The sequence below is a fragment of the Epinephelus lanceolatus genome, chromosome 14, assembly GCF_041903045.1.
Source record: "Epinephelus lanceolatus isolate andai-2023 chromosome 14, ASM4190304v1, whole genome shotgun sequence".
Classification (NCBI taxonomy): Eukaryota; Metazoa; Chordata; class Actinopteri; order Perciformes; family Serranidae; genus Epinephelus; species Epinephelus lanceolatus.
Window position 1 is genome coordinate 2,382,119 of NC_135747.1, and position 27,987 is coordinate 2,410,105.

The window sequence follows — 27,987 nt, forward strand, 5'->3', positions numbered from 1 at the left end:
GTGCTATGCCAAGTTTTCGGGTGGCCAAGAGCCATCTCTGGTTTGTCTCCTGGGGCCCCTTGCTGTGTGTCTTAAAGGGTTCCCATAGTCATGGGCGCAGCACACGCGGAGTATGCATGGGACATGTCCCCTGCTCTTCCTGTATCTTTGCCCTCTGTTCACCGCACTTTTTACAGCTGTTAGAACCGTTCAATTTGTTTTTAACATGTGGTAACATGTTTTTCCGAGCCGTCTTTAAACACACCATGAGTAGGCGGTGCCAGGTGGCATACACAGATGAGACGTGTGCTGCTGGGCAGTGCTGCTGCTGTGTTAACTATGTTCAGCAAACCAGCCAGCAAGAAGCAAAAAAACTTGCACAGTTTCTTCCAAACAAACCGTGTAAGCTGAGTAATGCTGTTGCATGTAGATAATGTTAGCTAAATGATGACTAATTAATAGATGCCAATATATCAAGTTAAGCTAGTTAACAAGAATACTAAGGTTATTGTCACCTATGTTAAATAGCTTGCTAGCTAGTTTCATGCTAGGAATAAACCCACTCCTCCTTAATTTATGCACAGAACTTGTGCTCACTATTGCTTTGCACATATTTTTTTTAAAATCTTTATTGCTACAATAGAAAGAGCAGGGTCGGGGAGGAGACAGTGGACCAGAGGCCAGCAAGGTTGATCATGCAGGGTCTTCACAGGTGAGGAGAGATTATAACTGGTGGAGAAAAAATATCTGTAGCATAAAAGTGACTTTGAGGTTAATTTCCACAGCAATTTCACTACTACTATTCCTAATTCTATTTCAAAATTTTGCTTTCCACATATATTTTTTTAATCTTTATTGCCACAATAGAAAGAGCAGGGTCAGGGAGGAGACAGTGGACCAGAGGCCAGCAAGGATGATCATGCAGGGTCTTCACAGGTGAGAAGAGAATATAACTGGCTGAGAAAAAGATCTATAGCATAAAAGTGACTTTGCGATTAATTTCCACAGTTATGTCACCACTACTATTCTTACTTCTATCTATAAATTTTGCTTTGCACATTTATTATCTATATTATTGCAATAGATAGAAGAGAGACAGGGAGAAACCAGGCAGGTATCAGGACAGGCGCCTGACAGCAGCACCAATTATCAGCCCAAAGCTTCACAGGTAAGGAGAAATTATAACTGGCTAAGGAAATGTCTATAGGATAAGAGTGACTCTAACATTAATTTTCACAGCTATTTCAGAACTACTCTTATTTATGCTCTAAAATGTTTTTGTCTGTATTGCAATAGGTAGTACAGGGAGAAGGCTTAAAAATATTTGATTAATTTTGCACATCTGTGTTGTCATACTTGACTAAAATGAGAAATACATCTTGATGTTGATATGTTTAGTGTTGTGTCACTTTCTGTCTTCATGCCATTAAATTAAATTATGAGGCTTATTACCCTGTTACCTTGTCACTTTCATTCCATTTTGTGTGCTAATAATGTTCTAACAGGAATGGTGTTTTACTGAGTGTTTTTACCATGTTCAGTGTTGTCATTTGACACTTAATTATCTGGCTACTTACCCTGTAGATGCTCGAGGGTCATTCTGTGTCAACTCAACCAGAGTTTGGCAGCTAAAACTTTAGATTTTGATAGTACATAATTGTAAAGAACTAAACTAACTGTGGCTGTTTGTGGTAATGTGGTTCTTTAGCCCCTAAGGAGAGCTGCAATTGAATGCGAGAGGATGATAAATCACTCAATAGACCTCTGAACAATTTGTCCCCCTCACTTCTGAAATGATGGCTACGCCCCTGCCCATAGTTATGATATAACTACTGGGTGGGGAGATAATCTTGATACGATAGAGAACGTTTGGTTACATTGTAACCTTGGTTCTCTGAGTGAGGAGATTATCTCCCCAGGCTTAAGGCCGCCCAGTACCCGTTCCTATCAATGTTAATCAGTGGGTGCATGCACAAGATGGGGCTTTTATAGCCAAGAAGTCAGGCAACTCAGTGTACTCAGTGTTTATTCATCAGGTGTTTACGTTATCTTCAGCTCATCAGGGTAGTGAACTATGCTGAATTTTTATGCTTTGTTTTTCCTATGACTTGGTTGCTCAGATTGAGTGTCATGCATTCTTATACATTTGACATCAAACTGTACCTGACTACTTTATGAGTCAGTTAAACAAACATTAAAGTGAGTGAGACGGTGCTTTATGAAACAGTGTCTTTAAAGTGTAAAAACATTTTATTTTATTTAAGTTTCAATGTCAGCACATATCATAAAAAGACCAAAATTAACAATGTGTCAGACCATCTCTACTTTGTTACTTTACTACAAATGTGGCTCTCAGTGTCAAGCCCACTGGTCTGTGCTAAAGACATAAATCTTTAAAAGCAACTAAAATATATATTTTATTTAAGAGAAAGATTCAGTAATTCCCAAACAGCTGGCTGCTGTAGTTTTTAATGAACGTTCCTCAAACAGAATAAAATAGTGCAGTATTTAGAGACTATTTTCAATGGTAGATTAATACCAAGCCACCAGGCTAGTGCCCAGTGTGGATACTGTGGGATTACAGGGTACCAGGGTCGCTGATACATGCCTGCTGGTCCCTGTATGACCAAAGTGAGAGCTGTGTCTGCATACTCAGCGTAAAGTCAAACACATTCTCAGTGGGTGTTGGCCTTTGCCAAGGTTGTCCCTTGTCATCGATCCTGTTTGTGATATCCATGGACAGGATCTAAAGGCACAGCCTTGGGGAGGAAGGGGTCTGGTTTGGGGACCTCAGAATTTGTCTCGGCTTTTTGCAGATGATGTTGTTCTGTTGGCTTCATCACACCTTGACCTGCAGCATGCACTGGGGTGGTTTACAGCTGAGTGTGAAGTAGCTGGAATGAGTTAGCACCTCCAAGTCTGAGGCCATGGCCTGGGAGCACTTTGGGTTCCCCTGGAAAGAGCTGGAAAGCATTGCTGGGGAGAGGGATGTCTTGAGTGCTTTGCTTGGCTTGCTGCCTCCATGACCCAGCCCCAAATAAGTGAATGAAAATGGAAGGATGGATGGATGGATGGATATTCTGTTGATTGACTAATTGATGAATCTACTGATCACTATATCAATAGCAAGCTCTTACATGATCATTAATAATTAAAGTGGGATCTAACTTCAAAATCCAACTAATCACACAAACTGATCAGATTGATTATCATCTAAACAACAGAGGAAAATGCACTCTCTGTGGCTATAAAGTATTCTGAGTGCAAAATTTAAGGTGGAGATGAACAACTGAAACTTAAAGTCCCAGTACACACAGATTTGTTACCAGAGTTCTAGCTAGGTGCTGTCTTAGTGATTCAAAGCTCAGCTGACCACCATGGAGAACCAGTCCAATGAGGAGAAAGCCCAAAACACAGAATGCACCCAGCAGGCTGAAGACCACATACACTGTAAAACAGGAGGACAGAAACATCAGGTTCACACACTTTGGTTGTTTGGAACATACACTTCATTATATCAGCAATCCAATTACTTGTGGAAAGACTGGAAAATTCAATAAGCCCTCAGTTTGCAAGGCTGCTTCATAAATTCAACACATTAAGTGAAAAATCTTAAAAAATAACCCGATACCTGGCATGTATTGTGGTCAAGCTTCAGTGTTAAACTGTTCAATTCCAATGTCTTCTACATTTACATCTCTGAAAGGAACTAGTAAAATTCAACTAAGTCACTCTTTAAACCAAGAGTAATAAACACTGGAGAGGAACTGTTTTCACATTATAACAAGATATTTTTCTGTGTTTTAATGACAGACTATTCTCATTACTACTTACAAATTATTCTCTTTTATCAGTACTAATTTTTTTCTTGTTATAATGATACATTGTTATTCAGTTGTGTCTTATATGTGTTTTACATTTTGTGATTAATCATGAAATTCACTATTACACAAAATCAATATATTTTAATTAAATATAATTAATTAATTAATTAAGCAAATTTCTTTTGTCACGATGGTTGGAGAATGCTGCCATACTTGTAACATATAAACTGCAATCACAATATTCATATTGAAAGGTTCAGTTGAGGAAAGCAGGAAGACAGATGGCGAACAGAGAAATGTCTTGATGCTGTCTCTTTCATCTAGTTATAAATGTTTCTCATCACCAAAATAAACAGATTAATGGGGAACGGGTGGTGCAAAAAGGTAGAGGCATGTCAAAAAAATGTAAGCACTGTGAAGGGTCTTAACTGTTTTATTTTGGCTTTGGGAAGGGGAATACAAATTTAAATGGTTGTATTTTGTATAATTTTACTGCAGATTTTTAAGAAAACCGATGGATTTGGAAGGTATGTTTTATTTTTAAAAAAAATGCCAAAATTACCCCATTTATTACAGCCTGAAACTGTAAAAACTGATTTTGGATTTTTAATTTTCCGACAGTCCTTGAACACGTGCTACAGACACTTCCATCAGATAAAAAGCATTATCAAATCAGCTTAAAGACTGATATTTCATCAAAATCACTTTATATTTATGTATCATTTAAAATTTGGCCAAAAAACCGTTTGCACTAACTAACCAGCATGCGCAACAAGAGTGAAAAATGAGGCTTTTTTCAACTCCAAGATTTTGTCTTCGACTTTTAACTTTCAAACATCAAAGGGTAAGTTTTAAAAATCTAATAACTTATTTATGGTGGAGGGAGGGTCATGTATCTTTCAGCAGAAACAAACAACAACAAAAACAAGTCACACCCCAGCCATCCCCCTCCTGATAAGTAAAGAACAGTCCCTTAAGGTTGCACAAAAGATGAAACAAAATTGCACATGCTTGGATTACACCATTATCTGTGTATACAGTAAAACACATACGTGAGCTTCTGGATGGAGGAGGGCTGGTGAAGGCACAGTAAGGTTTACTGGAGACAGCTCTGTTGTTGAAGAGTGATGTCACAGAGATGTTCACACAGTACTCCACACCTGGCTGCAGGTACGCAATCATGTGCTCCTCTTTGTAAGGCAAACTCAGTCTGAACTGTATCACAACAGATACATGATAAAGGGCATGACAGAAATTACATGGCACTATGCTAATAATTGTTAATAATAACAGAACCTATTGTTATTGTCAAGATTATTTTCTTTCTTCTGCGCCATTGCCTTTTTGAGGGGCTTAGGATGCTGAAAGACTAACAAACCAAGCGACAACCTCCAACTGAAAAATTAAGCCAATACAGAAGTGCCAAAAACAGTGCAGTTCCTCTAATGGCCACTTGAGGCTAGCTCTGGAAGCCAGTCATGTTGAAATGTCTAACTTTACAGCAGAAATAAACATGCTTACAGCCTGGTACAAAAAACGGGTTTGGTCTCTATAGCTGATTTAAACAGTCATGGCAACTGTACAGGGGGTGAATTTTTTTTTATAACTCACCTGTTTATTCTTTATTAAGGCTTAAAGTTACACATAATTGAGGGCAGGGCCTTTTTGAGCGACAAGCTGTTTGCTGATAATGTCCTCGGCTTCTCAGTCAGATCCACCCCTTGTTCCCCCACAGTTCCAGCCCTTCACCCAAATATGGTCACTTCTGGCTCCAAAATATCAAGATGGCAATGGCCGTAATGCTAAACTGGAAGCTTCAAAATGGTAGACAACCATGGTAGCTATGTCCATTATTTTTTACAGTCCATGATCAGGCAAGAACTGGCAAAAATTGCAAAGTTCTGCAGTAATAGGGCGTGGTTAGCAGTGCCCCCAAACACACACTTGGGTTGGGATACAGTTCTTTTGACATTCATGAAATTTGAGTAGATCATGTCTCTCATCTTTGAAGGGATAGTGCACCCAAAAATGAAAATTCAGCCATTATCTACTCACCCATATGCCGACAGAGGCCCTGGTAAAGTTTTAGAGTCCTCACATCCCTTGCGGAGATAGGCGGGGGGAGCGGCTAACACACCTAATGGTTGACGGCACCCCAGACTAATGTCCAAGTACACAAAATTGAATCCACAAAGTATCTCCATACTGCTTATTCGTAGTGATCCAAGTGTGCTGCAGCCCCAACATAAAAAGTTGTTTCAAAAAACGTCATATGAACTCTGTTTTTAGCCTCACTGTAGCCTGTAGCTCTGACTGCTTCTCTGTGCTCCGCATTCACGTGTGCGCGCTTGTGCGAGACCAGCGAAAGCATGAGCTTTGCTCACCCGTGTTTACATCACGTGACACGTGCACCGCAGGGGGAGACAGCAGTAACCACAGAGCTAAAAGATCATTTGCACTACGGTCTTTTAGCAAAGGACAGCCCAACATGTCTGAAGACTTTGAAATTGAGGAGGAACAGCATTTCTTTGTTGAGCCGTATTTGTTTGAGCCCGAGTATACGGACGGAACTCAGGCTACTGGACGAAGCAGCTGCCGCAGCTCATGAGCCTAACCCTCAGCCAGCTGCAGAATACCGGAGTCGAGCACTGAAAACCTGGTGGTGTAGTTGTTTCAAATGCAAAGCAATGCCAATGGATGAGGAAAGTCTTTGCTGCTCAGACTGGGAATTGGCAATGCCTGCACTTGAGAATCTGGACATCAGTACTGACGAGACTGCTGCTCTTCAGAGACCGTGCATCACCGATCACCCTGAGCGCGCACACGTGAGCGCGGAGCACAGAGAAGCAGTCAGAGCTACAGGCTACAGTGAGGCTAAAAACAGAGTTCATATGATGTTTTTCAAAACAACTTTTTATGTCGGGGCTGCAGCACACTTGGATCACTACGGATGAGCAGTATGGAAATACTTTGTGGATTCAATTTTGTGTACTTCGACGTTAGTCTGGGGTGCCGTCAGCCATTAGGTGTGTTAGCCGCTCCCCTTGCCGATCTCCGCAAGGGATGTGAGGACTCTAAAACTTCACCAGGGCCTCCATCGGCATATGGGTGAGTAGATAATGGCTGAATTTTCATTTTTGGGTGCACTATCCCTTTAAGAACTTAAAGAAAATTTAAAAAAAAAAAAAGTTTTTCACCCAACAGATGGTCAGCCATCTTGAATTTTGTGTGCACATTTTTGTTTTACAAACACCTTTGAGGACTTTAGGATGCATAAAAACTTTGCATCCAGGTTCAAAGTAGTAATGATTTCAATTTGAAGGTGTAATTGGGCTTGGGCATGGTACACTGGCTCTGTAGTGCCCCCTTATTACTTTTAGCCTTTGAATACAGCCTTATACCACCCTTGGTATACTCTTAAAAAACTCAAGAAACTTGGTGAACTGCACAGTGCCTGAGGCCTTTCACTCATTAGGAGGCGTCCTAATGAGTGAAAGGCCTCAGTTGGGACAAAGTTGCTCTGATAATAACAACACGTGGTATGCACATTGCTCTCATCATTCCAGATGTATTTCCCATGTGATTTTAGTAGCTCCGCCCACCCAAGAAAGTATGTTTTTCATGTATTATATGCAAACCTCCTAGGGGGTTTATCAGATTTGTTTCAAATTTGTGGTTTAATTTTAAAAACTTAATTATGAAAAGTTGTTATAATTTTTGTGGATTGCAGATTGTAGACAGGCATAAAATTTCCATGTTGCACCAGGAAACAGGGAGTGGTTTTTAACTCAACTTTACATTGTTTAATCTGCACCAAATGTATTGTGCTTGAGTCCCAGCTTGACATGACAACAGGAAATGATATGTTTTGTAATTAAAAGAACTCCGAGAGAATTAATCAGATTAACTTCATATTTGGTCAGTACAGTCTTAACATTTTTGGGTCTTTGTAGAAAATTGTTGCCATAGCATGGTGGCCATTTTGCGTGTTTTGCCATAAAACAAAAAAATGTTGTAACTTGATCATACACTGTCTAATCAAATTTCTTATGCTTAATTAGAGTTCCAGCCAAAAGACGTCTATGTGTTGAGTCACAGTTATGGCACCAACTGAAGTCAGCCTTATGTGATAAGGATCATTTGAATTATATGAAATTTACAGTGTGGTCTACACATGATATACAGCCACATGATATATACGTAGTTAGTGTTTTTTTCTTGCGCCACATATTGGACAGAAAGTGGTACAAAATTTGCAATTCGTCATCTCTAGTGCCTCACACACTCCATGCTGGAAATAACATTTAAGTCATGCATGCCGTGTCTGACAGGAGAGGAGATGATGAGCGTGCCAACCAGTGTCCCACCAGTACCCCCAGTGTGTGGAAAAGTGTGAGTCTGTTCATCGCTGCTTGCAGCTTTAATAATATGTGCATCTTTTGCCGTTTTGAATGTCATATGCACATCATTTTATACAACTAACAATACATGTGTGACCATTTTAGGAAAAAACTTGAGCTTGTCCTGTCTAACAATGTGTCAGACTTTCCATATTGTAGTTGAAATAATCCAACACTAACATTAAAAGACAAAGACTAATGTTGGTAAAAAAACAACCCATTTCTCAATTTTGTCCCAGTGTCACCAATTAGATCTGTAATTTTCGACCAATGATTAAATAAATGAATGACTTAATATTTTTCCACCTGAATTTTAGTCCTTGAAACATTAAGAACTTCATATTGAGAAACAAACAAAAAAATAGAACTGAAGTGGAGATAAAATCAAAATGGCTTCAGTATTTCTAAAATCTTGGTTTTATTCTTGTAGTACTGTTCCTGAGGTTTTAGTTGGTTGAGGTGGGGCTATTTTACCTACAGAACATTTTAAGTACAATCATTAAAATAACTAGTAGGCTACTGCTACTAAATAAATATATGGAGTAAAAAGTTGTCTTTTCCCTTGGAATTTCAATGATGTAGAAGTGTAAAGTACCATGAAATGAATATTTAAGTACCAGTACCTCAAAGGTAAACTTCATTCACAAAATGACAATTTCTATATCAATCACTCTCACCTTGAAAATCTGAGAGAAAAAACTAAACCTCGCATACTTCTACGGCAAACAGAGAATCCAGAAACATTCTTCACGAATTGAGGTAAATGGGTGTTGTGTTTAACAACAGCAAAACTATATCAAAATATCTGTTTACAAACTCACACTTCTGAATAATACAAGTCTCATATATCCAGTTATGCTCAGTACTTCCCAAACACATGCATTTTCACCCAGACATGATGATTTAAAACATGTCAGTCAAACAGTCTTATGTATAGATAAGTAGTGTGCCTAAGCAGGCATGTGCGTTTGAATTCTGCTCGAATGGATCTCAAACATGTGCATGCTCAGGTAGGCATGCTCAGGGCATGTAGATGGAAGTGTTTTATATTACAACATTTTATTGAAAATGCATGTGTTTAGGAAGTTCTAAGCATTAACTGGATAAATGAAACTTGGATTATACTGCACAAGTTGTGTGTAAATTGTTTGTAAATGGATGTTTTGCTGTTGTTAAACGTGGTCCTTGTTTACTTCAATTCATGAAGAATGTTTGCCTCTTTTGGATTCTCAGTTCACTGTGGAGGCATGCAAGAAAACTCCACACATTCAAAATAACACACGGTGAGTTACTCATATGCCAAGTGCTGTAATGAAGTACAGTAAATACTTTTTCCACCACTTCAGTTAACAAAGAAATTATGAAATTTGATCTCAAGTTTCAATTCATATAAAGAATCAAACATAATAGTAAGTAATATTACTATTCATATTGTGAAAACCTGTGAATTTGTTACAATTGTTCACAAATGTTGAGTTCATTAGTTTGTTTTATTTCTATTAGCCTTGTCTTGTGGCCAGATTTGTTCTATTTTTTTTTTTTTTTTTTTTTTTATCTTTGTGTTGAAAAGGTTCCTTTAAAAAACTATCTGCATTTGATTTTGTAGGTGACACTCTTTTCTTTCTTTCTTTTTTTCTTAGCTGTTGGCTGTAACTACTGTAACTGTATCTGTGTCTTGTAATTCCAAAGAAATCGTAGGTGATGCACATCACTTCCTGTGTCAAACTATTGTATTCTTCCCAAGAAAGAGCTGCCAAACACCAGGTATGAACTGCTAAACAGCAAGATACACTGAACAAAAATATAAACGTAACACTTTTGTTTTTGCTCCCATTTTTCATGAGCTGAACTCAAAGATCTAAAACATTTTCTATATACACAAAAGACCATTTCCCTCAAATATTGTTTACAAATCTGTCTAAATCTGTGTTAGTGAGCACTTCTCCTTTGCCGAGATAATCCATCCCACCTCACAGGTGTGGCATATCAAGATGCTGATTAGACAGCATGATTATTGCACAGGTGTGCCTTAGGCTGGCCACAATAAAAGGCCACTCTAAAATGTTCAGTTTTATCACAGATCACAATGCCACAGATGTCGCAAGTTTTGAGGGAGCGTGCAATTGGCATGCTGACTGCAGGAATGTCCACCAGAGCTGTTGTCCGTGAATTGAATGTTCATTTCTCTACCATAAGCCATCTCCAAAGGTGTTTCAGACAATTTGGCAGTACATCCAACCAGCCTCACAACCGCAGACCACGTGTAACCACAGCAGCCCAGGACCTCCACATCCAGCATGTTCACCTCCAAGATCGTCTGAGACCAGCCACCCGGACAGCTGCTGCAACAATCAGGTTGCATAACCAAAGAATTTCTGCACAAACTGTCAGAAACCGTCTCAGGGAAGCTCATCTGCATGCTCGTCGTCCTCATCGGGGTCTCAACCTGACTGCAGTTTGTCATCGTAACCGACTTGAGTGGGCAAATGCTCACATTCGATGGCGTCTGGCATGTTGGAGAGGTGTTCTCTTCACGGATGAATCCCAGTTATCACTGTTCAGGGCAGATGGCAGACAGAGTGTGTGGTGTCGTGTGGGTGAGTGGTTTGCTGATGTCAACGTTGTGGATCGAGTGGCCCATGGTGGCGGTGAGGTTATGGTATGGGCAGGCGTATGTTATGGACAACGAACACAGGTGCATTTTATTGATGGCATTTTGAATGCACAGAGATACCGTGACAAGATCCTGAGGCCCATTGTTGTGCCATTCATCCACGACCATCACCTCATGTTGCAGCATGATAATGCATGGCCCCATGTTGCAAGGATCTGTACACAATTCCTGGAAGCTGAAAACATCCCAGTTCTTGCATGGCCAGCATACTCACCGGACATGTCACCCATTGAGCATGTTTGGGATGCTCTGGATCGGCGTATACGACAGCGTTTTCCAGTTCCTGCCAATATCCAGCAACTTCGCACAGCCATTGAAGAGGAGTGGACCAACATTCCACAGGCCACAATCAACAACCTGATCAACTCTATGCGAAGGAGATGTGTTGTACTGCGTGAGGCAAATGGTGGTCACACCAAATACTGACTGGTTTTCTGACACCCCCAGACACCCCCAATAAAGCAAAACTGCACATTTCAGAGTGGCCTTTTATTGTGGCCAGCCTAAGGTACACCTGTGCAATAATCATGCTGTCTAATCAGCATCTTGATATGCCACACCTGTGAGGTGGGATGGATTATCTCGGCAAAGGAGAAGTGCTCACTAACACAGATTTAGACAGATTTGTGAACAGTATTTGTGAGAAATGGTCTTTTGTGTATATAGAAAATGTTTTAGATCTTTGAGTTCAGCTCATGAAATGGGAGCAAAAACAAAAGTGTTACGTTTATATTTTTGTTCAGCGTACATGCTCAGTCACTGATGTGTAAACACTTCCTTGCTTGAAGGCTACTATGTCTCCTGAATGTCACACTTAAAACTGCTTTTCTTGTCCATTTTTTCTCCTCCATGTTTTGAAGCTTAAAGGGGAACAGGAAGAATCTTCAGACAATTCTCATTTTCTCCAGGAATGGTTTAGTCTCTACTTTCTGGTCTGACAGAAATATGTGGTCAGAAGAAAAAAAATACAGATGTAAAGATAAGTTCCCTTTTGTTCTTCTCATCAGGCCCAGTGTTTCCTTGAATGAAGACAAACATAAGCAGGTGACAGGAAGACGTGGGTAAAACCCACACACATTGAAAAACATCAGCCATCTGAGTGAACCTGATGCTTCTATAAGCCATAGACAAGCCTACACATGTGTTTTTCTCAGTATTCTGATAGACCTTGCATGCATCTGTCAAAGAGAGAAAGAGGAGCTGCCTTGTGGGTTTGCTGAATTCATTTCTTAGTATTTCACACTGCTCTGAGTTTCATATAATTTGAACTGTGCTGGGATGAGGAATGTCACAAGGATCAAATCATAGCACCTCTGCTGTGTTTCTATCACATGTTGTCATAATCTGTGTAAATAACAGCACATACACAATACCTTCACAAAATACATACAGTATGTGAGCTTCTGCAAGTGGAGTACTGATTACATTTATGGTTGCTCTTGAGTTTTATTAGGGCCTCAACCCCAAAACAGTATTAGCCCTGCTTAAACTGTATAAAATAGTTGACTTAGCAACTGTGTTGTCATCTACTGGTTTGTGAATTTCTGTTCATTCCCATCTTGGGATTTTGGAGCCAGAAGTGACCATATTTGGATATTTAGGTTTGAGCTGCATAGACATGAGGGGTGGATCTGTCTCATACACAGTAATGAAGACATTGGTGTTCAGTAACTTAATTTTGACAAGGCCTAGTCTCGCTCACCAGACCTTTCTCAAGAAAAGAAAGGTCTGGCTGCGCCGACTCTCACTTTAAGATTGGAGAAAAAACGCCCCGGCTTTTTTTATTTCTTTCAACCAATCACAATCGTTCTTGGCAGTGCCACAGCAACGGTGCGCTTGCAAAAATATTGCCGGGGGGAAACAGGTTTTGGTGCAACACGCCCACAAAAATATCACCTACAGGACGTGAACCATGGCAGAAAAATGGCTACATCCCCGCAAGATCAAACACCGCAAAAGTTAGTAAAGGACGTTTGACGACTACGACAACCGGAGGTGGTAGGGCGGGACTTCAGCAGGTGGCTCGTTCCGCCCAATGAGAGGCTGATCTATGCAGCGAACTTCCGCCCACTCAGACTAGACAAGGCCCAACTCTGCAGCCGTGACCACTGGTTACATCTGCTTTGCCAACCTGTAGGCCTACCATTTTGCTACAGATTGCTGCTATAGGGGGCTCCAGGACTGAGGCCTAAAACCTTGAAATCAGCTAGCATTTTAGCACTTCCCTCATCTTGAAGTCAATTGGTTTTTTGAATGGGTTTTTGGTTGCCTGAAAGAAGGTCTGATGTTAACACAAGAGACTTTCACATTTTGTTCTATAACATAAAATATGTCAGTAAATACCCCACTGTGAATTTTGAAGCTTTTATGCACTTTTAAAGGGGCAAAAAGTGAAATTGTTTCACCACTAGGTTTGTTGTTGTGCACTGCCTGTAGACCAAAACAAGGTGTGTCAGGAGACATACCTCCCTCTACCTCTGCTCTCCACCACCACCACCCCACCCCACCCCCCCCTTGCCTCATCTAAACTTAGTTTAGCAGTTAGTGATGTCTTTCACTCACTTGGTCTCTGCTGTGTTTAGCTATTCCCCTGCCTACTTCAGTGATGATGGTACCTGTAATAAATGTAATATATTTGCTGAGATGGAGGCTCAGTGACTAGAAGAGCTGGTAGAAGCACTATACAGCTGTACGTTACTCCAGTAGCTGGTGGCAGCTGACTCGGCTAGAGCCATCGCCGAATCCCGGCTAGTGCTAACACCGAGAGCTAATGCTAACGTTCCTACTCTTCTCTGTGAGTGAGAGCGATGTTTTAGCCTGACTACATTTTACAATGCTAATTGCAAATGTTAGCTGGGCTGCCGGGCTACTCACCTAACACAACTGTAACGCCTGACCCATTGCTGGGACCAAGCCGCTAATAACTCAAGCTCCGGATATTAACCCATGCTACGATTGTAACATTAAATTTAATTATACAACAGTTAGTTCCGGCCCTGCAACCTGATTGGTCGAGAGACAGTAAAACCGTGACGATATTGGAGTACAACATCACAGTTATTTCACTGTGTATGTATCACTCCGCCTCACAGCTGATTGCAATCAGCAATTAAATCAAAACTGACGGTTAGTGTCAGTTAGGTCAGCAGTTGCGTTGTAGGCTACTTCATTCATCCTCTGTCAAAAAGCCAAAAATATGGATTTATTTCCTAAAATAAGTTTTGAATTAATCTATGAATGGCATGCATCCCTGGAAAAGTATTTAAACAAACTTCCACCAGATGCTGAAGCTGAAGCCCAGGATGACAGCAGCTCACACAGACAATATCTGGTACACTAAAGCTCCGCTGGGAATAAACTCAATCGCACAGATGCTGCCGAAGATGTGTAAAGAGGCGGGGACACCAGCTATCTACACCAATCACAGCCTTAGGGCGACTGCCATACAGAAGCTGTCAGATGCGAGGGAGATCATGACAGTGAGTGGGCACAGGTATGATGTTGTTTTAACGTAGCCTATATGTAAAGTTAGTCTTCTAATTAGGAGTCGGACCCTAAAATATAACTTTTGTCTTGCAGGTCTGAGAGTTCATTAAAAAGCTACTGGAAGCCATCCATGGAGAGCAGGAAACAATGGAGCAACATACTGTCAGATCAGAAGGCAGAGTCGGCTGTGCCTGTGAAGTGACAGTCCACCATGCAGTCACCAGAGACTTATTTCTCCGGCTGCACAATTAAGGGAAATGTGCAGATAAATGTGTATAAAGAATAAGTGCCTGGCGCACCATGTTTGCGTTACATAGCAACGGTGACAGCAGACTCCTGAGGGAACTATTTTTGTTGGCGGAAGACAAATAAAATGTTTAAATGATCTATTTTGTCCTAATTTTTCAACATTTCTTAATCAGCCTTGCTTATTTAACTGTTGAACTGTTGTATAAAAGCAATATCACACTCAAGCTTGTGATGTTATACTCGTATATCGTCACGGCTGTGATTTTCTTCGGCACTCGGCCTGCGGCCTCATGCCTATGACCGAATCACAGCCATGACGATATATGAGTATAACATCACTCCCTCTCGTGTGATATTGCTTAATTGAATAGACATAGCCACATGTGCCTAACGTTACTGTAACACTAATTAAAACAGACATTTGACTTTATGTTGTTACTTAGGCTACCTGTCCAGGAGAAGAAGAGCTAGCTCCGAGTCAAATTGTAACCCCTTTAGCTGCCTTTCTAGATTGAAGGAATTAAAAAATTGCTATGTGAAGAACTAGAGGTTTAATTTCATCTGGAGTATATGACGTCACATACCCTCTTTCTGTGTTGATCTCCAGCCCCTTGTTTACAAGCCGGTCCGGCTGCGCGTTCATGTATGTTCATGAACGCGCAGCCGGACCGGCTGCTATGTTCTTCACATAGCAATTTTTTAATTCCTTCAATCTAGAAATGATGAATTTCTGCTTATTGCCCCTTTAAAAAGGCTAACAAGTGACTAAATGAGACTACAGAAGGTCATCATGCGGCATACGGCCTTACAGCCTCACTGTGGGGGCAATGTTAAGTCATGGGACTGTGATGTAGATCATTGATAATACTAGTTGAACCTGGTCGGTACACAAGAAAATTCAAGATTAGCACCATAACCATGATGCAATCGTGTGTGGTTATATAGTGTACATTTAGATGGGAGGGGGTAACAGAATATCATGGCACAGATTTCCTCCTGAACATCACTATGGAAGGAGACATGGGTAGACAACAGCTGTGAAAAGGAAAAACTGGACCTCAGGATCAGACAATCATTTTTGAGGTAAACCTTTTATTTCAGGTAAGAAATGTTGGCTAACAAATGAATCATAATTAACTTACATGAAAGTGATTATTTTCTTCATAGTGAAAATTTGAGTTATCCCTATCTATAACGTTAGTGTTGTTGAGTCGAATTGGTTGCAGACATGATTAGCTAGCTAATGCCAGAAAGCTGTCTAGTTATTTCTTAAAGGCTCATTTTAATAATTTTTTTACACAGTATTTTATTGTGTGCTGTTACCAGCAAAATTTATGTGTAATCCAACAATGAGCCTATTCTTTTATCTGCCTTGCAGATACTGATGGACAGTAGTTGTCTTGTGGTCTTGAGACTTAGTAGCTCTGATACCTAAACTCCAAGGCATGCCTAAAAATAACTACTTGTATCACATTTAGATGATTCATGTTTTGCATCTCTCCTGTGTTGCATGTGAGCTGTGCAGTGGTAACTGTTGTCAACTCTAACTGTGTAACTGTGGCTGGATTTTATCATTGGCTGTGCTTTGATATGTTGGTATAAATTAGAATGTCCTCTCTCATGTCTGTCACAGAGAGTTTTAATCAAGGGTCAGATGAAGTTTGTTTGTTATGTGGCTTCCAGTTTGCTGCATTCAATTCATCAGATATGGGTTTCAGAGGTTTCTAGTCTACCTGTTAATCTACTCTGTGTAACTTGGATTTAGACCTGGACCTGTGTTTATAACCTCCCCAAATTTAAATATTGTAGAAATCTCAATTTTTCTCCTACTCACAAAGTTAAGAAAAAAGCCATTGATTGCATTTATTTTAATAGAGACATACAAGTCTGTGTAGTTACATTTGTATAAGAGAGGAAGTAGTGTGTGTTACAAACGAAAAAGAAAAATATTATGTGAATTGTCCTCTGTCATAATGATCAACTTAGTATGTTGTCATCATGTGCCTTTATTTGTTGAGCTTTTATTATGAGCAACTTATGTTGGCAGTTTAAGAGCACTTAGATTGTCAAAGTTTTCTGTATGAGTAAGATATTTTTTTTTTCTAAACACATTTTATTGCAGTAAAACATTGGAATCACAGTGATAGAAATACAAGCATTGGAAGAGTGTTTGTTCACACATTGAACTGAAGAACTTTGCAGTTGAACCCCGCAGTGATAACTTAATCTTCTTAACCAAGAGGCACTAGAAGGTGGAATCTGCTGTTTTCATAGGAGAAGAATTCTCCTATAGGCTTTTAGGGAGGTCAATCAGATTACATTGGCTTGTTTTACCGGGTCATGGTTATTTTCTTCAGAAATACAAAAAATAGCGATCATTAGGATAGCTCGATTGTCAACTCTAATATCTCTGATATGGCCTTGAAGTAGCTATTCCAATATTCAGCCAGTTTTGGGCATGACCAGAATATGTGTGAGAGATTACAGGGTGATAATGAGCATCTTTCACAAGAATCGGTAATATCAGGGTATATCCTTGACAATCTGGATTTAATGTAATGCTCTCTGGGCAAGATTTTGAAGTGAAAAAGCTGGAGCTTTGCACGGGATGAGCAAGAGTTTATTTCTTTTAGTACCTTTTCCTACATAATGTCTGTAAAGGACACCCCTAACTCTTTCCCATTCTGCCTTTATTTTAGTGAGGGCAAATGGTGTGTCTGGGTTATAAGATTGTAAATAAAGGAGATATGATGCTTTGTCATGCTCGTTAGTGGTGTAAGGTAATCAATTCCAGTGGCAGGCGGGGTGTTTGGGAATGATTGCGTGTTAGATTGAATAAAGTGTCGGATTTGAAAGTATCAGAAAAGATCGGACTGTTGGAGATTAAATTTAGAGGACAGAAAGGCTAAAAATTATTGCGACGGACCTGTTCTCAAGGTCATCAGTCTTCTCAGTTAACTCTTTGTTCACCTGTTGCAGTTTTTCCACCCGTTGTTCCAAGCTTGTCAGCCTATCACTATGGTCAGTGAGGGCTTCCTCCATATCAGCAAAGCGAGGCTTGTTATCTTCAAATTTCTGTGACGTGGTTTATGGGTGCCAGGGAAGCTTGCATTTCGGAGGAGATCGCAACACGGGTTTTCTCCAGCTCGGGTTGAAGTGCAGAGATAGACAAGGCTCCCTCCGTCTCGATAGCTGGTGTGTCCATGCTGTTAGCTCCAGCCGTAGTTTTCCCTTTTTGACCCTAGTTGGTTGCCATACCGGAAGTCATGTGTAAGATGTTGTTGTGGTGCTGTAATTATTGTTTTACCTTTGGAACACAGTCAAAGACAAATTGGTGTAAGTGTTGTAGAATTATGTTATGTAATGATTATAACTTGTGAGATTCCTTTTTATAGACTTAGTTGTATTGCTGTTAAATGATTGGTCACAATTTTAACTGGTTTTGCCTATTACTGTTATAGCTCAGGTGGCAGTTATGTGATGGCAATGTTGAATATTGCATAGCTCACAATAAATCTGACAGATTTAGGGCTCTAGCTTCCCTGTGCAGCGCAGGGTGGCGCAGGGTGGCGAACCCCGCGCAGAGCTAGTTTCGAGCAGCGCAACCCGAGGCGCGCTCAGTTTGGTAGTTTGGCAGACCAAAGTGCGCTGAGATGGGTGTGGCGGCGCAGCAGGGGGAGGTGTCGACAGATGCAGCTTGGCGCAGTGACAGTTTCATGCCAAAAGGCTTCGCCGAAGGTGCGCTAAAAGCTCGCCAGCTGAAACCAGGGTACTGTCAGCGCAGGCGGAGCGCAGCCGGTGTAAGCCAAAGTTTGGCTGACTGGCGGACAGTGCGCACACGTCACCAAAACCTCACAGGCAGGTTTCCAGAATGTCAGGCACATTAACGATTCAATAAATACCCAAAAAAACACTATTCAATGCAACTATCTGCAATCAGCACATAAATGTATCTCTATATCGACTGTCCCGTCACATCTGATGTCAGATCAAAGGGGATTGGCACCGTTTGGCACCGTTTGGCACACGTAATGGAAACTCAACCTGATTTGATTAACACAGCTGCAAACTGAGTTCACATCCCTCTCAGCCAACCACAAACAGCCACAGCATCAGATAGGGAGTATATATTCAGCATCTGTCATCTTAGAAAATTCAACTGCGAGAGACAAAGAGAGTGTGTGCGCGCACGAGAGAAACACAACATTGATTTACAATTGTGGTGACCTCCTCTCAGGCTACCTTTGCATCATCAGCCCATGGAGGTCTGCTCGCAGTTCCGTATATTGGGACACTCCAAGCTAGGACCTCCCGGACAAAAACATCAGTTTCCTCTTGGGAGAAGTTTGGCCGTCTGACACTGCTGCTCTCTTCTGCCATGGCGAATTGAGTAAACTCTCATTACGCCTTCGCACGGCGCATTTAAGGGCGAGGAGAGGGGCTCATTTGATTGGTGTGATGTGTGTAAAACCCACTCCACGCCTTCTCTCCTCCCTCTTTCCGACTTGCGCAGGTAGGAGGGACAGAGGTGGGAAAGAGGAGTAGCTGTGCCAGGCACACGGTGTGCCAAACTTGCAAAATCTGCCTGGCCACACCCAGTTGTGTAGGTGCGCTGCGCCCCCACCTCGCCCAGTCTGCGAAACTAGAGCCCTTAGAGACAAGACTTCACATTTCCAATGGCAACACTACTAACTGTGAAAAAGTGGTATGTATGGAATCAGTCATCATTTGCTGTTTTTGTGTTTTTCATTTTTCATAAATGAGAGATGTTAAACTGTGGGAAATATGAAATAGTGCATTTTGTAAAACTGTGGCTTTGAATCTGTGCAAAGTAACAGCTGACCCATCAATTTTCCACCTACAAATGCCACTGAACACATTTACACCTAAACTGAGTCTAAATTAAAGCTGTGTAACTGTTCATGATGGAAATGGATGTCGGAGATAGAACAGAGGAGGGTAAAGATATACTATGCAGGATTTTCCTAAAAAACATCTGTCTCAATCATCACTTATGACCCACTAGAGGTGGTGTATTTATCTGCAGAGACACTCTGCCTGGATTTTATTCTTTTCTGTGTGATGGATGTTTATGGGCGTGTAGCCCCACAGTGCTCAGGTGAGGTTGGGGCTTTATAAACAGACAGTGCTGGTGCACATCTACATTGCCATCACTCTATCCTCACCTCCTCCATCACCATCTGGTATGCTGCTGCCATTGCCAAGAACAAGGGCAAGCTGCAGCGCATCATATGCTCTGCTGAAAAGGCTGCAATCTGCAATCCCTCCAGGACCTGCACATCTCCAGCACCCTGAGCCAACCCCTCCTAGTCCCACCCACAACCCCTCCTTGTTCCCCACAGGAGGCTGTGGTCCATCAGGGCTAAAACCTCAAGCCACAAAAACAGCTTCTTCCTGACTGCAGCATGTATTATCAGAACACATTCTCCCTCCAAACTCATTACATATTGCCGTTTGGTCAGTGGACTTTCATGTCTACATATTACGCGCTAGGTATCGTGGGTGCGTATGTTGTTGACGTTCTGGGACAGCGTGTTGATTTACAACTGTTACATGCATTGTGTCTTTTCAAATTACACTTCTGTTTTCACAGGAAATGTAAAGTTTCTGCTCATTAGATGCATACAGTCTTTATTAAAATAAACTTACGACATCGGCAAAATGAAGCGTATATACAAAAAGCATGTGGTTAGGTTTAGAAAAAAACATCACAGTTTTGCTCAACATTCATATGAGTAGTGAGCAATGGGCTCTTGGGTAAAAGTTTGGTGTTGTTGGACCCACCCACCACCCCTCCTGCCCACCCTATAAAGACTCTCCTGCTCCTTAAATTATGTTATTCTCCAGTGGTGTTATGAACTAACGCCTCCTGACATCGTAACAAACACTGCAAAAGCATACTTGTTTTTCATTGGTGTCTGATGCTGAAATCGATGACCGGTATTTTACAGCTCTGGAAAAGGAACAGGTTGGTCATCAACAAGACCCGCGACCCCCACTGACATGGATTCTTATCCTGATCCACATGCATTATGCGCTATATTTACATATAACTACTACCTCCCCATATGCACATATTCTTTATTATTTATACTGTGAATTTTTACACCACTGCTCATCAATATTTTGTACATCCCTGCACAAAACTGTACAGCACCTCCACTTTAAAAACTGATATACTTTTATGCATTTCTTATACTCCTATATCTTTATTTTCATATTTCTATTGTAAATGTTTCTGTTTTATTTTTATATGATGTCTCTTGACTGTTGCACTGTGCTTATTGTTATGCACCAAATCACAAAGACAAATTCTTTGTATGTGCAAACCTACTGAGCAATCAAGACATTTCGGATTAAGCCCCTATTGCGTGATTTGTCCTATAAAGGTGAAGGTTGTCCAGCTAACACGAGGAGGCCCACATGAAAATAAAGTTGGTCTGAAGTGTCTTCATAAAAAAATGAGAACGCAATTTACAACAATTGAGGGAGAAAAAAAATGTTCTCGTTTTGCATAGAGTTAGACAACCAGTCCCTCCAGGATCTCGCAGCAAAAAAACCTTGTATTTGTAGCCAATTTTATCAAAAAATACGATAAAAATTGTGGCATTTTATGTGATTTTTTGCGGGAAATTACGGCTAATGACAAAAATTGCGGCTAATGACAAAAGGAGAAAAAAAAAGTCATGTAATCACCTGCTATAATAATCATACTGAATATTACAAAAATAGCTGCAAATGTTTTTTTTTTATAGTTCTCTTCTTTAGTTTTGTTAGTTTTTGTTTGTTAGTTTCAAAACATGGACTCCAATAATGTTGCAAAAAATCCTGATTGAATATTGTAGCTCTCAAACCAGACAATGTGACTGTAAAACAACATGTAAGCTACATCTTCTGTTAACATAACATTTTAATAAATTCAAAACATATTCACTTTAGCTGTTCTTTTATCTCAGACATGTATTAAGGTGTTACATACCTTTTTAGGCTTTTAGGCTTCATTTTATGCATTTAAACAGTGCAAATTCTTATGTCAATACAAAGCGTTTCTCCATACTGCAATGGCATTAGCGGGATTTGATGACGCGTCTGATGATGTCGCATGCGCGACAACTTCCGGTCAGCAGGAAAATGTGGAAAATGCGGAAAAAACGCGGGTCTTTTGAAAAATTGCAAGCCCCCGCAAATATTGAGGACTTTAGTTGAATTTGCGTTAATTATTACAATCATAAGATCGCGATTTTCTGAAGGGATTGGACAACATTCCTCAACCTAGGTTCCATATTTTCTGGTCTAAAGTCAAATCATACAAGATCAGGCATCAACATACTGGATAAAGCTTTTTATACCTCTGTATTTTTTTTGCCTGTAGCCTTTTTGTTTATATTTTGGAGATTATGTTAAATTCAGACAGAACTGAAATTATTGTTCTTGGCCCCAAACACCTCAGAGACTCTTTATCTAATGACACAGTTTCTCTGGATGGCATTGCTCTGGCCTCTAGCACTACTGTAAGAAACCTTGGAGTAATATTTGACCAAGATTTGTCTTTTAATTCCCATTTAAAACAAACCTCACAGACTGCATTTTTTCATCTGCGTAATATTGCGAAAAGGCCTATCCCGACCTAAAAAGATGCAGAGAAATTGATCCACGCTTTTGTTACCTCAAGGCTGGATTACTGTAATTCTCTGTTATCAGGTAGCTCTAATAAGTCTTTAAAAACTCTCCAGCTAATTTAGAACGCAGCGGCACGTGTACTAACAGGAACTAAGAAACAAGATCATATTTCTCCTGTTTTAGCTTCTCTGCACATCCTACTCCTAATTTATAAAGCTCTAAATGGTCAGGCTTGGTCATATCTTAGAGAGCTCATAGTGCCATATTATCCCACCAGAACACTGTGCTCTGAGAATGCAGGGTTACTCGTGGTCCCTAAAGTTACCAAAAGTAGATCAGGAGCCAGAGCCTTCAGCTATCAGGCTCCTCTCCTGTGGAATCATCTTCCTGTTGTGGTCCGGGAGGCAGACACCGTCTCCACATTTAAGACTAGACTTCTCTTTGATAAAGCATATTGTTAGGGTCGGCTCAGGCTTGCCTTGTACCAGCCCCTAGTTAGGCAGACTTAGGCCTAGTCTGCCGGGGGACCTCCTATAATACACCGAGCACCTTCTCTCCTTCTCTCTCTCTCTCTCTCTCCTTTGCTACACTCATGTCTTGTTACTGCATCTTGCTAACTTGGCCGTACTGCATGTCACTAACTCGGCTTCTTCTCCAGAGCCTTTGTACTCCACTGTCTCGCAGGTTAACAGGTTAACTCAATTTCGATCAGCATACCAGAGACATACAAAAAAGGAGCCAACAAAGACTGTCAGCTATCCGAAAACTCAAAGGACTCTATGTCGTCCCCCCCCATCTACTGCTACTTCTGTACCAAAGCATCATTCGACCAGTCCTTCTGTACTGTTCCACATGTTTCCTCACCATGCTGTCTGTCACCAACTGGGCCAAACTGACACGCATCACACACACCACTTCCAAAATCATTGGTCTTCCAAAACCCAACCCCACAGAGTTAAATAACAGGTCACCCTTTGCAAAATCAATGGAACGGGACATAGCCGCAGCTGCACTGAACAAGAGATCCCGTGGACTCAAAGTGTCCACCCCTGTAAATGAACATGTAATGTTTTGTGATGTCTGTGATATGTCTGTGCCTGTGATATCTATGATCGAACTATGTAAATGTACAGTTAGTGGAAACGAATTTCCCTCTGGGACGAATAAAGTAAGTCTTAACTTAAATCGCAGCGGTGCCTGGATAGTGTGACGTGTGTGGTTGTGCTGCTGCCGTGGTCCTGCCAGATGCCTCCTGCTGCTACTGTTATCATTAGCCATACTTCTACTGTTATTATACACATATGATTATTGGCACATATGTATATTATCATATATTAATATATACTTTCAACATATTATACCACAATAGCCGTAATTATTACTTTCATTAATGTTGTTATAAGCTACTGTCATTACTGTCTGTCCTGCATCTCTCTCTGTTTCTGTCTCTCTTTCTGTCTTATTGTGTCATATGGATTACTGTTAATTTATCATGTTGATCTGTTCTGTATAACATCTATTGCATTGCATTGTCTGTCCTGGAAGAGGGATACCTCCTCAGTTGCTCTTCCTGAGGTTTCTACCATTTTTTTCCCCCGTTAAAGGTTTTTTTGGGGAGGAGTTTTTCTTTATCCGCTGCAAGGGTCCAAAGGACAGAGGGATGTCGTATGCTGTAAAGCCCTGTGAGGTAAATTGTGATTTGTGATATTGGGCTTTATAAATAAAATTGATTGATTGATTTGACAAAATCAGAGTTTCAAAAGTAATGTTTTAGAATCCCTGCTGAATTATTGCTGCATGACACTGATAGAAGGTACACTGAAAGAGCCGCTAAAACAGCCAGCTGAGGTGCTGGAATTTGCTTTTGCAAAGTATTGTATTGCTTTCAAAAACAAGGTATCGCTGAGTTGATGCATGATAAACAATAAAAATTACAGGAAACAGCAGGGTTTGTGGAAAAAAATCTTTTGTGGGACCTCTACACACTCAAAGTTTTGAATGTGTGACCCCTCACTGTGGTCTATTGCATGGCTACATCCAGTAGTGTCAGCAATTTCAACTCCCTGTAAGCAAAAACCTAAGCGTTCCTTTTCTGACAGTTTTTTAAAAAAAATTTTTATTCTGGCTACAGTATGATGTCAGCTTGTGACCAATATCTTTATTTGGTCATCTGCTCCAGGCACAGTACTTCAAGTGTTAACATTACATAGCCTACACTGCTGATTTGGGATCAGATTCCTACTGGAACATGTCTGGTTATGTTTAAAGCTTTAAGCTTTTATTGGTTAATTTCAGGGTAAAGAGTGCTGCTATTTTGCGTTAGTCATTTCCCCCACTGCAATGACAGCACAGAGATGCCCATAAGACCCTTTAAATTCTCACCAATCAGAGCAGACTGGGCTTTTCAGGAGGGGGGCTTAAAGAGATAGGCGCTAAACAAAGTCTTTTCAGACAAAGGATAAAAATAGGTTGAATGCTCTGCTCCCCATGGTGGTGAGACGGACGGAGGGGACAGACGCAGTGGCGGCTGCTGGTCTTTCAAGGAGGGGAAGCTCATTTTCGGCCTACATCATAAAATGTGTCCGTTTATTTATACGTATTTGCACCAAATCAATCTGAGGTGTTGATCTGCCCTGCTGTTTAACTCTTAGTTTCTCCTCGTAAGGAAGACTATCAAATGGCTTCGCCAAAATCCGGTCAACAATATTCAAATTGTCTGCCATTATGTGCAGCTTGCTAGCTCACTCGCTAGCTGGGGCTGCTGTGCGAGGCTAGTGTGACTGCCTGTGAGTGCTTTGGGACGGTGGAGGGGCTCACAGCAGCACCCGCTGCTCGTTGGGGACAGTAACTGCAGAGCGACAGAAGTCAGAGTCTCCAAACACGAGTACAGTCTCCAATAACACCAGAAAAAGATGCTAGATTTGTTGCTAGTCGTTTTTAACAAAGAAAAAGTCACTAAGAGGATTGGAAAAGTCTCCAGATCAACTCGGAACGACGGAATGAAACTTGGAAAATGCTCCGGTGGTGGTTTATATTTCAAGATCGCTGATTCGCTCATTTCGCTGTCAATCAAAAAGGGATTCAGCCTCAGACAGATCATCCAATCATCATGTCGAAGCCCAGCGTCCAGGCCAGCCGAGGCCAGCCCACTGCCCCACAGACCCCCAGAGATGCTGAGCATCCGATGGGCGGGACAAAACCGAGCATTTATCCAATGACTGTCTAGTTTCACTGCAGTGGAACAACCCACTCTATGCTTCCCCATTGAAGTCTTTGGACGCTGAGCTTCGACACTGTTTAATGCACTGTGACGCTACGGGAATGAATGAGAAGAAATTCACATCAGTGACCTGTGATAAGTAGCTGATTCTGAACAAAAGTTGAACGCGTTCTAGCGCATATTTAGTCAATGAAATGTAAACACAACAGTACATATTTGACCACTTATTTGACATTTTAGGGGAAGCTGAGCTTCCCTTGCAGTCTTAGAGCAATCGCCATTGGTGTGGAGGAAGAGGATCTGAGGGAGTGGGAGGGAATGGGAACATGGAGGAGGTCAGACAGATATGGGGGGGCGAGGTTGTGGATGGCCTTGAATGTTAACAGGAGGACTTTAAAGCCTTAAACATATCACACAGAATGGAAGTGTGCATCTACTGCTAGCTCACCCAGCACCACTGAACTAGCTTATATAGCAGCTCTGCAGAGGAGGATGCCATTAATGTTTACATCTCACCCTGTCACAAGCAAAAGCCTCTCGTCCAAGAGTAGACGCTTCCCTCTGTGCAGTGATACGGTTGGCGGGTGCAGTTTGCCAGAGAGAAATTAGTTCCTACATGAAACTGCTCATAACAAGGTCTGTAGATTATCTTGAGTAACCAGGTCACGATTTCTATAAAGAGACATTGCTGTTGAGATTTTTAAATGTACTTTTTTTTTGGGCGCATTGAACACTGCATGTCAAGTGCCATCTAGTTCCATTGTATTAGAGAGAAGGCAGGCATCTCTACGGCCAATATCTCTTGGCAACAATGCTTGACAACTCACATCAAAACAATCTAGATTGATTAAAAAGCTCTACGGGTGGAGTTCCGGTTGGGTGAGCGAGGTGATGGCGGCGTAGGAAAATGGGCTCCCAACATTTTGAGTTAAAAGTTACCCACTACAGCTCGAATAGTTTTAAAACTTTCAGTACAGGTCGTCCTAGCATTGTGGGTCTCGAGGATGCCTAAATTAAAGCCAAAAAAGTCAACGCAGTTGGTGTTACTTGAGCGAGACGAAGTTAGCCAGGAGCCCCCGGCTAGCAGCATAACGGAGGACAACGACACGCAATCAGACAACGACAAGGAGCTGGTGGAAGAAGCGGACCTGGGTCTTATATTGAAAGAACTGAGGGAGTTTAGGAGAGACAGCAGTCAGCAGCTGAAAGAGATACGAGAGGAAATAAACAAAACTAACACAAGAATCGAGGAGACTGAAAAAAGGATCGACACCGCCGAAACTCGGATACAAGTGACGGAAGAAGCGGTTCCGGAGCTGCTGGGGCTACAGATTCACCTGGATGAAAAGCTGACGGATTTGGAGAGCTGCTCCAGGAGAGAGAACATCAGAGTTAAAGAGGGGGCAGAGGAGGACTCTCCGTCGATGGTGGAATACGTGGAGCACTTGCTCCGGGGGGGTCTGGGGCTCCAGGACTCCTTTGAGCTGCGGGTGGAGAGAGCCCACCACGTCTTGATGCCGAAGCCGCCATCGAGAGCTCCACCAAGGTCAATTGTGGCCAAATTGTCAAGCTACAGGATGAAAGAGGAGATACTGAGACTGGCCTGGCAGAAGCGTGGATTTCAATGTCACGAAAAAAGGGTTAATCTGGACCACGACTATGCGCCTGATGTGTTGAAAAAACGAAGGGAATATGCCGATGCGAAGTCGGTGCTGAAGGAGAAGAAAATCAGATTTCAGACTCCGTTCCTGGCCCGGTTAAGAGTTTTTTACCCAGAGGGGACGGTACTGTATGGATCAGCGGAGAAGGCGACCGGGGACATGGCGAAGAGGGGGTTCCCAGTATCAGTTATTAAACACCCGGAGTCTCTTTTGGAGCAGATACAGCGGTTCACGTGGAGCACGAGCAGGAGACCGGGGAACCGGGAGAGAACGGACAAAGTCGGGAGCTACAAAGAGAACCTGCAGGCCTTTAGGCGCCCGGATCCGATGTGACTGTCAGAGAACTGTAAATCATGGTTCGGTGGAAAAAGGGGTGAGTTTCTGTTGTAATTAGGGGACGCCGGGGACCCGGCTCCCAGCAGAGGGAGGACAGACTGCAAACAAGAATTGCACATTATAAGAACATTTTATAGGCCATAACTAAGGATATAATGTAAATGTTGGGCCTTTGTTTTTCTTTTTGCCATGTAGCCGGGTGATCAATAGTATGCACAAACTGTTACAAGTGACTGAGGGCCCTCACACACCGGCTAGTGGGGGAAGCTCTCCCTCAAAGCCCTCTTGTCATCGGGGCTTAATTAGGGTCGAGATGAAGACTTCACTATTGGAAGTCTTTATTTCAGATGTCATTGTTTTTGTGTGTTATTCCTCACTAAGGGGCGTGTTTTGCTGCTGTTCTTTGCAGCCTTTGGGGTGTTACCTGTGATAAATCTAACTAACAGTGAATATTTGTGGTTGTTATGTGAAGGGGCCTTTTTTTTCCTTCTCTTCATTGGACACAAAATGCAAGCAG

General features: G+C 41.5%; 1 protein-coding gene across 3 annotated transcripts in view; it reads right to left on the minus strand.

The window, feature by feature from the left end:
- Positions 1–2,194: 2,194 nt before the first annotated feature.
- The window catches only part of LOC117251234 (interferon alpha/beta receptor 2-like), a 36,335-nt gene continuing 10,542 nt past the window's right edge, over positions 2,195–27,987 (minus strand). For all 3 annotated transcript variants that reach the window (XM_033617339.2, XM_078174276.1, XM_033617338.2), the window contains exons 5-6: positions 4,856–5,018; positions 2,195–3,427 (exon numbers count right to left, since the gene is read on the minus strand). In XM_033617339.2, coding sequence (XP_033473230.1) covers positions 3,276–3,427; positions 4,856–5,018 — 315 coding nt within the window. In that variant the 3' untranslated portion in view covers positions 2,195–3,275. The remainder of the gene's footprint in view (positions 3,428–4,855; positions 5,019–27,987) is intronic.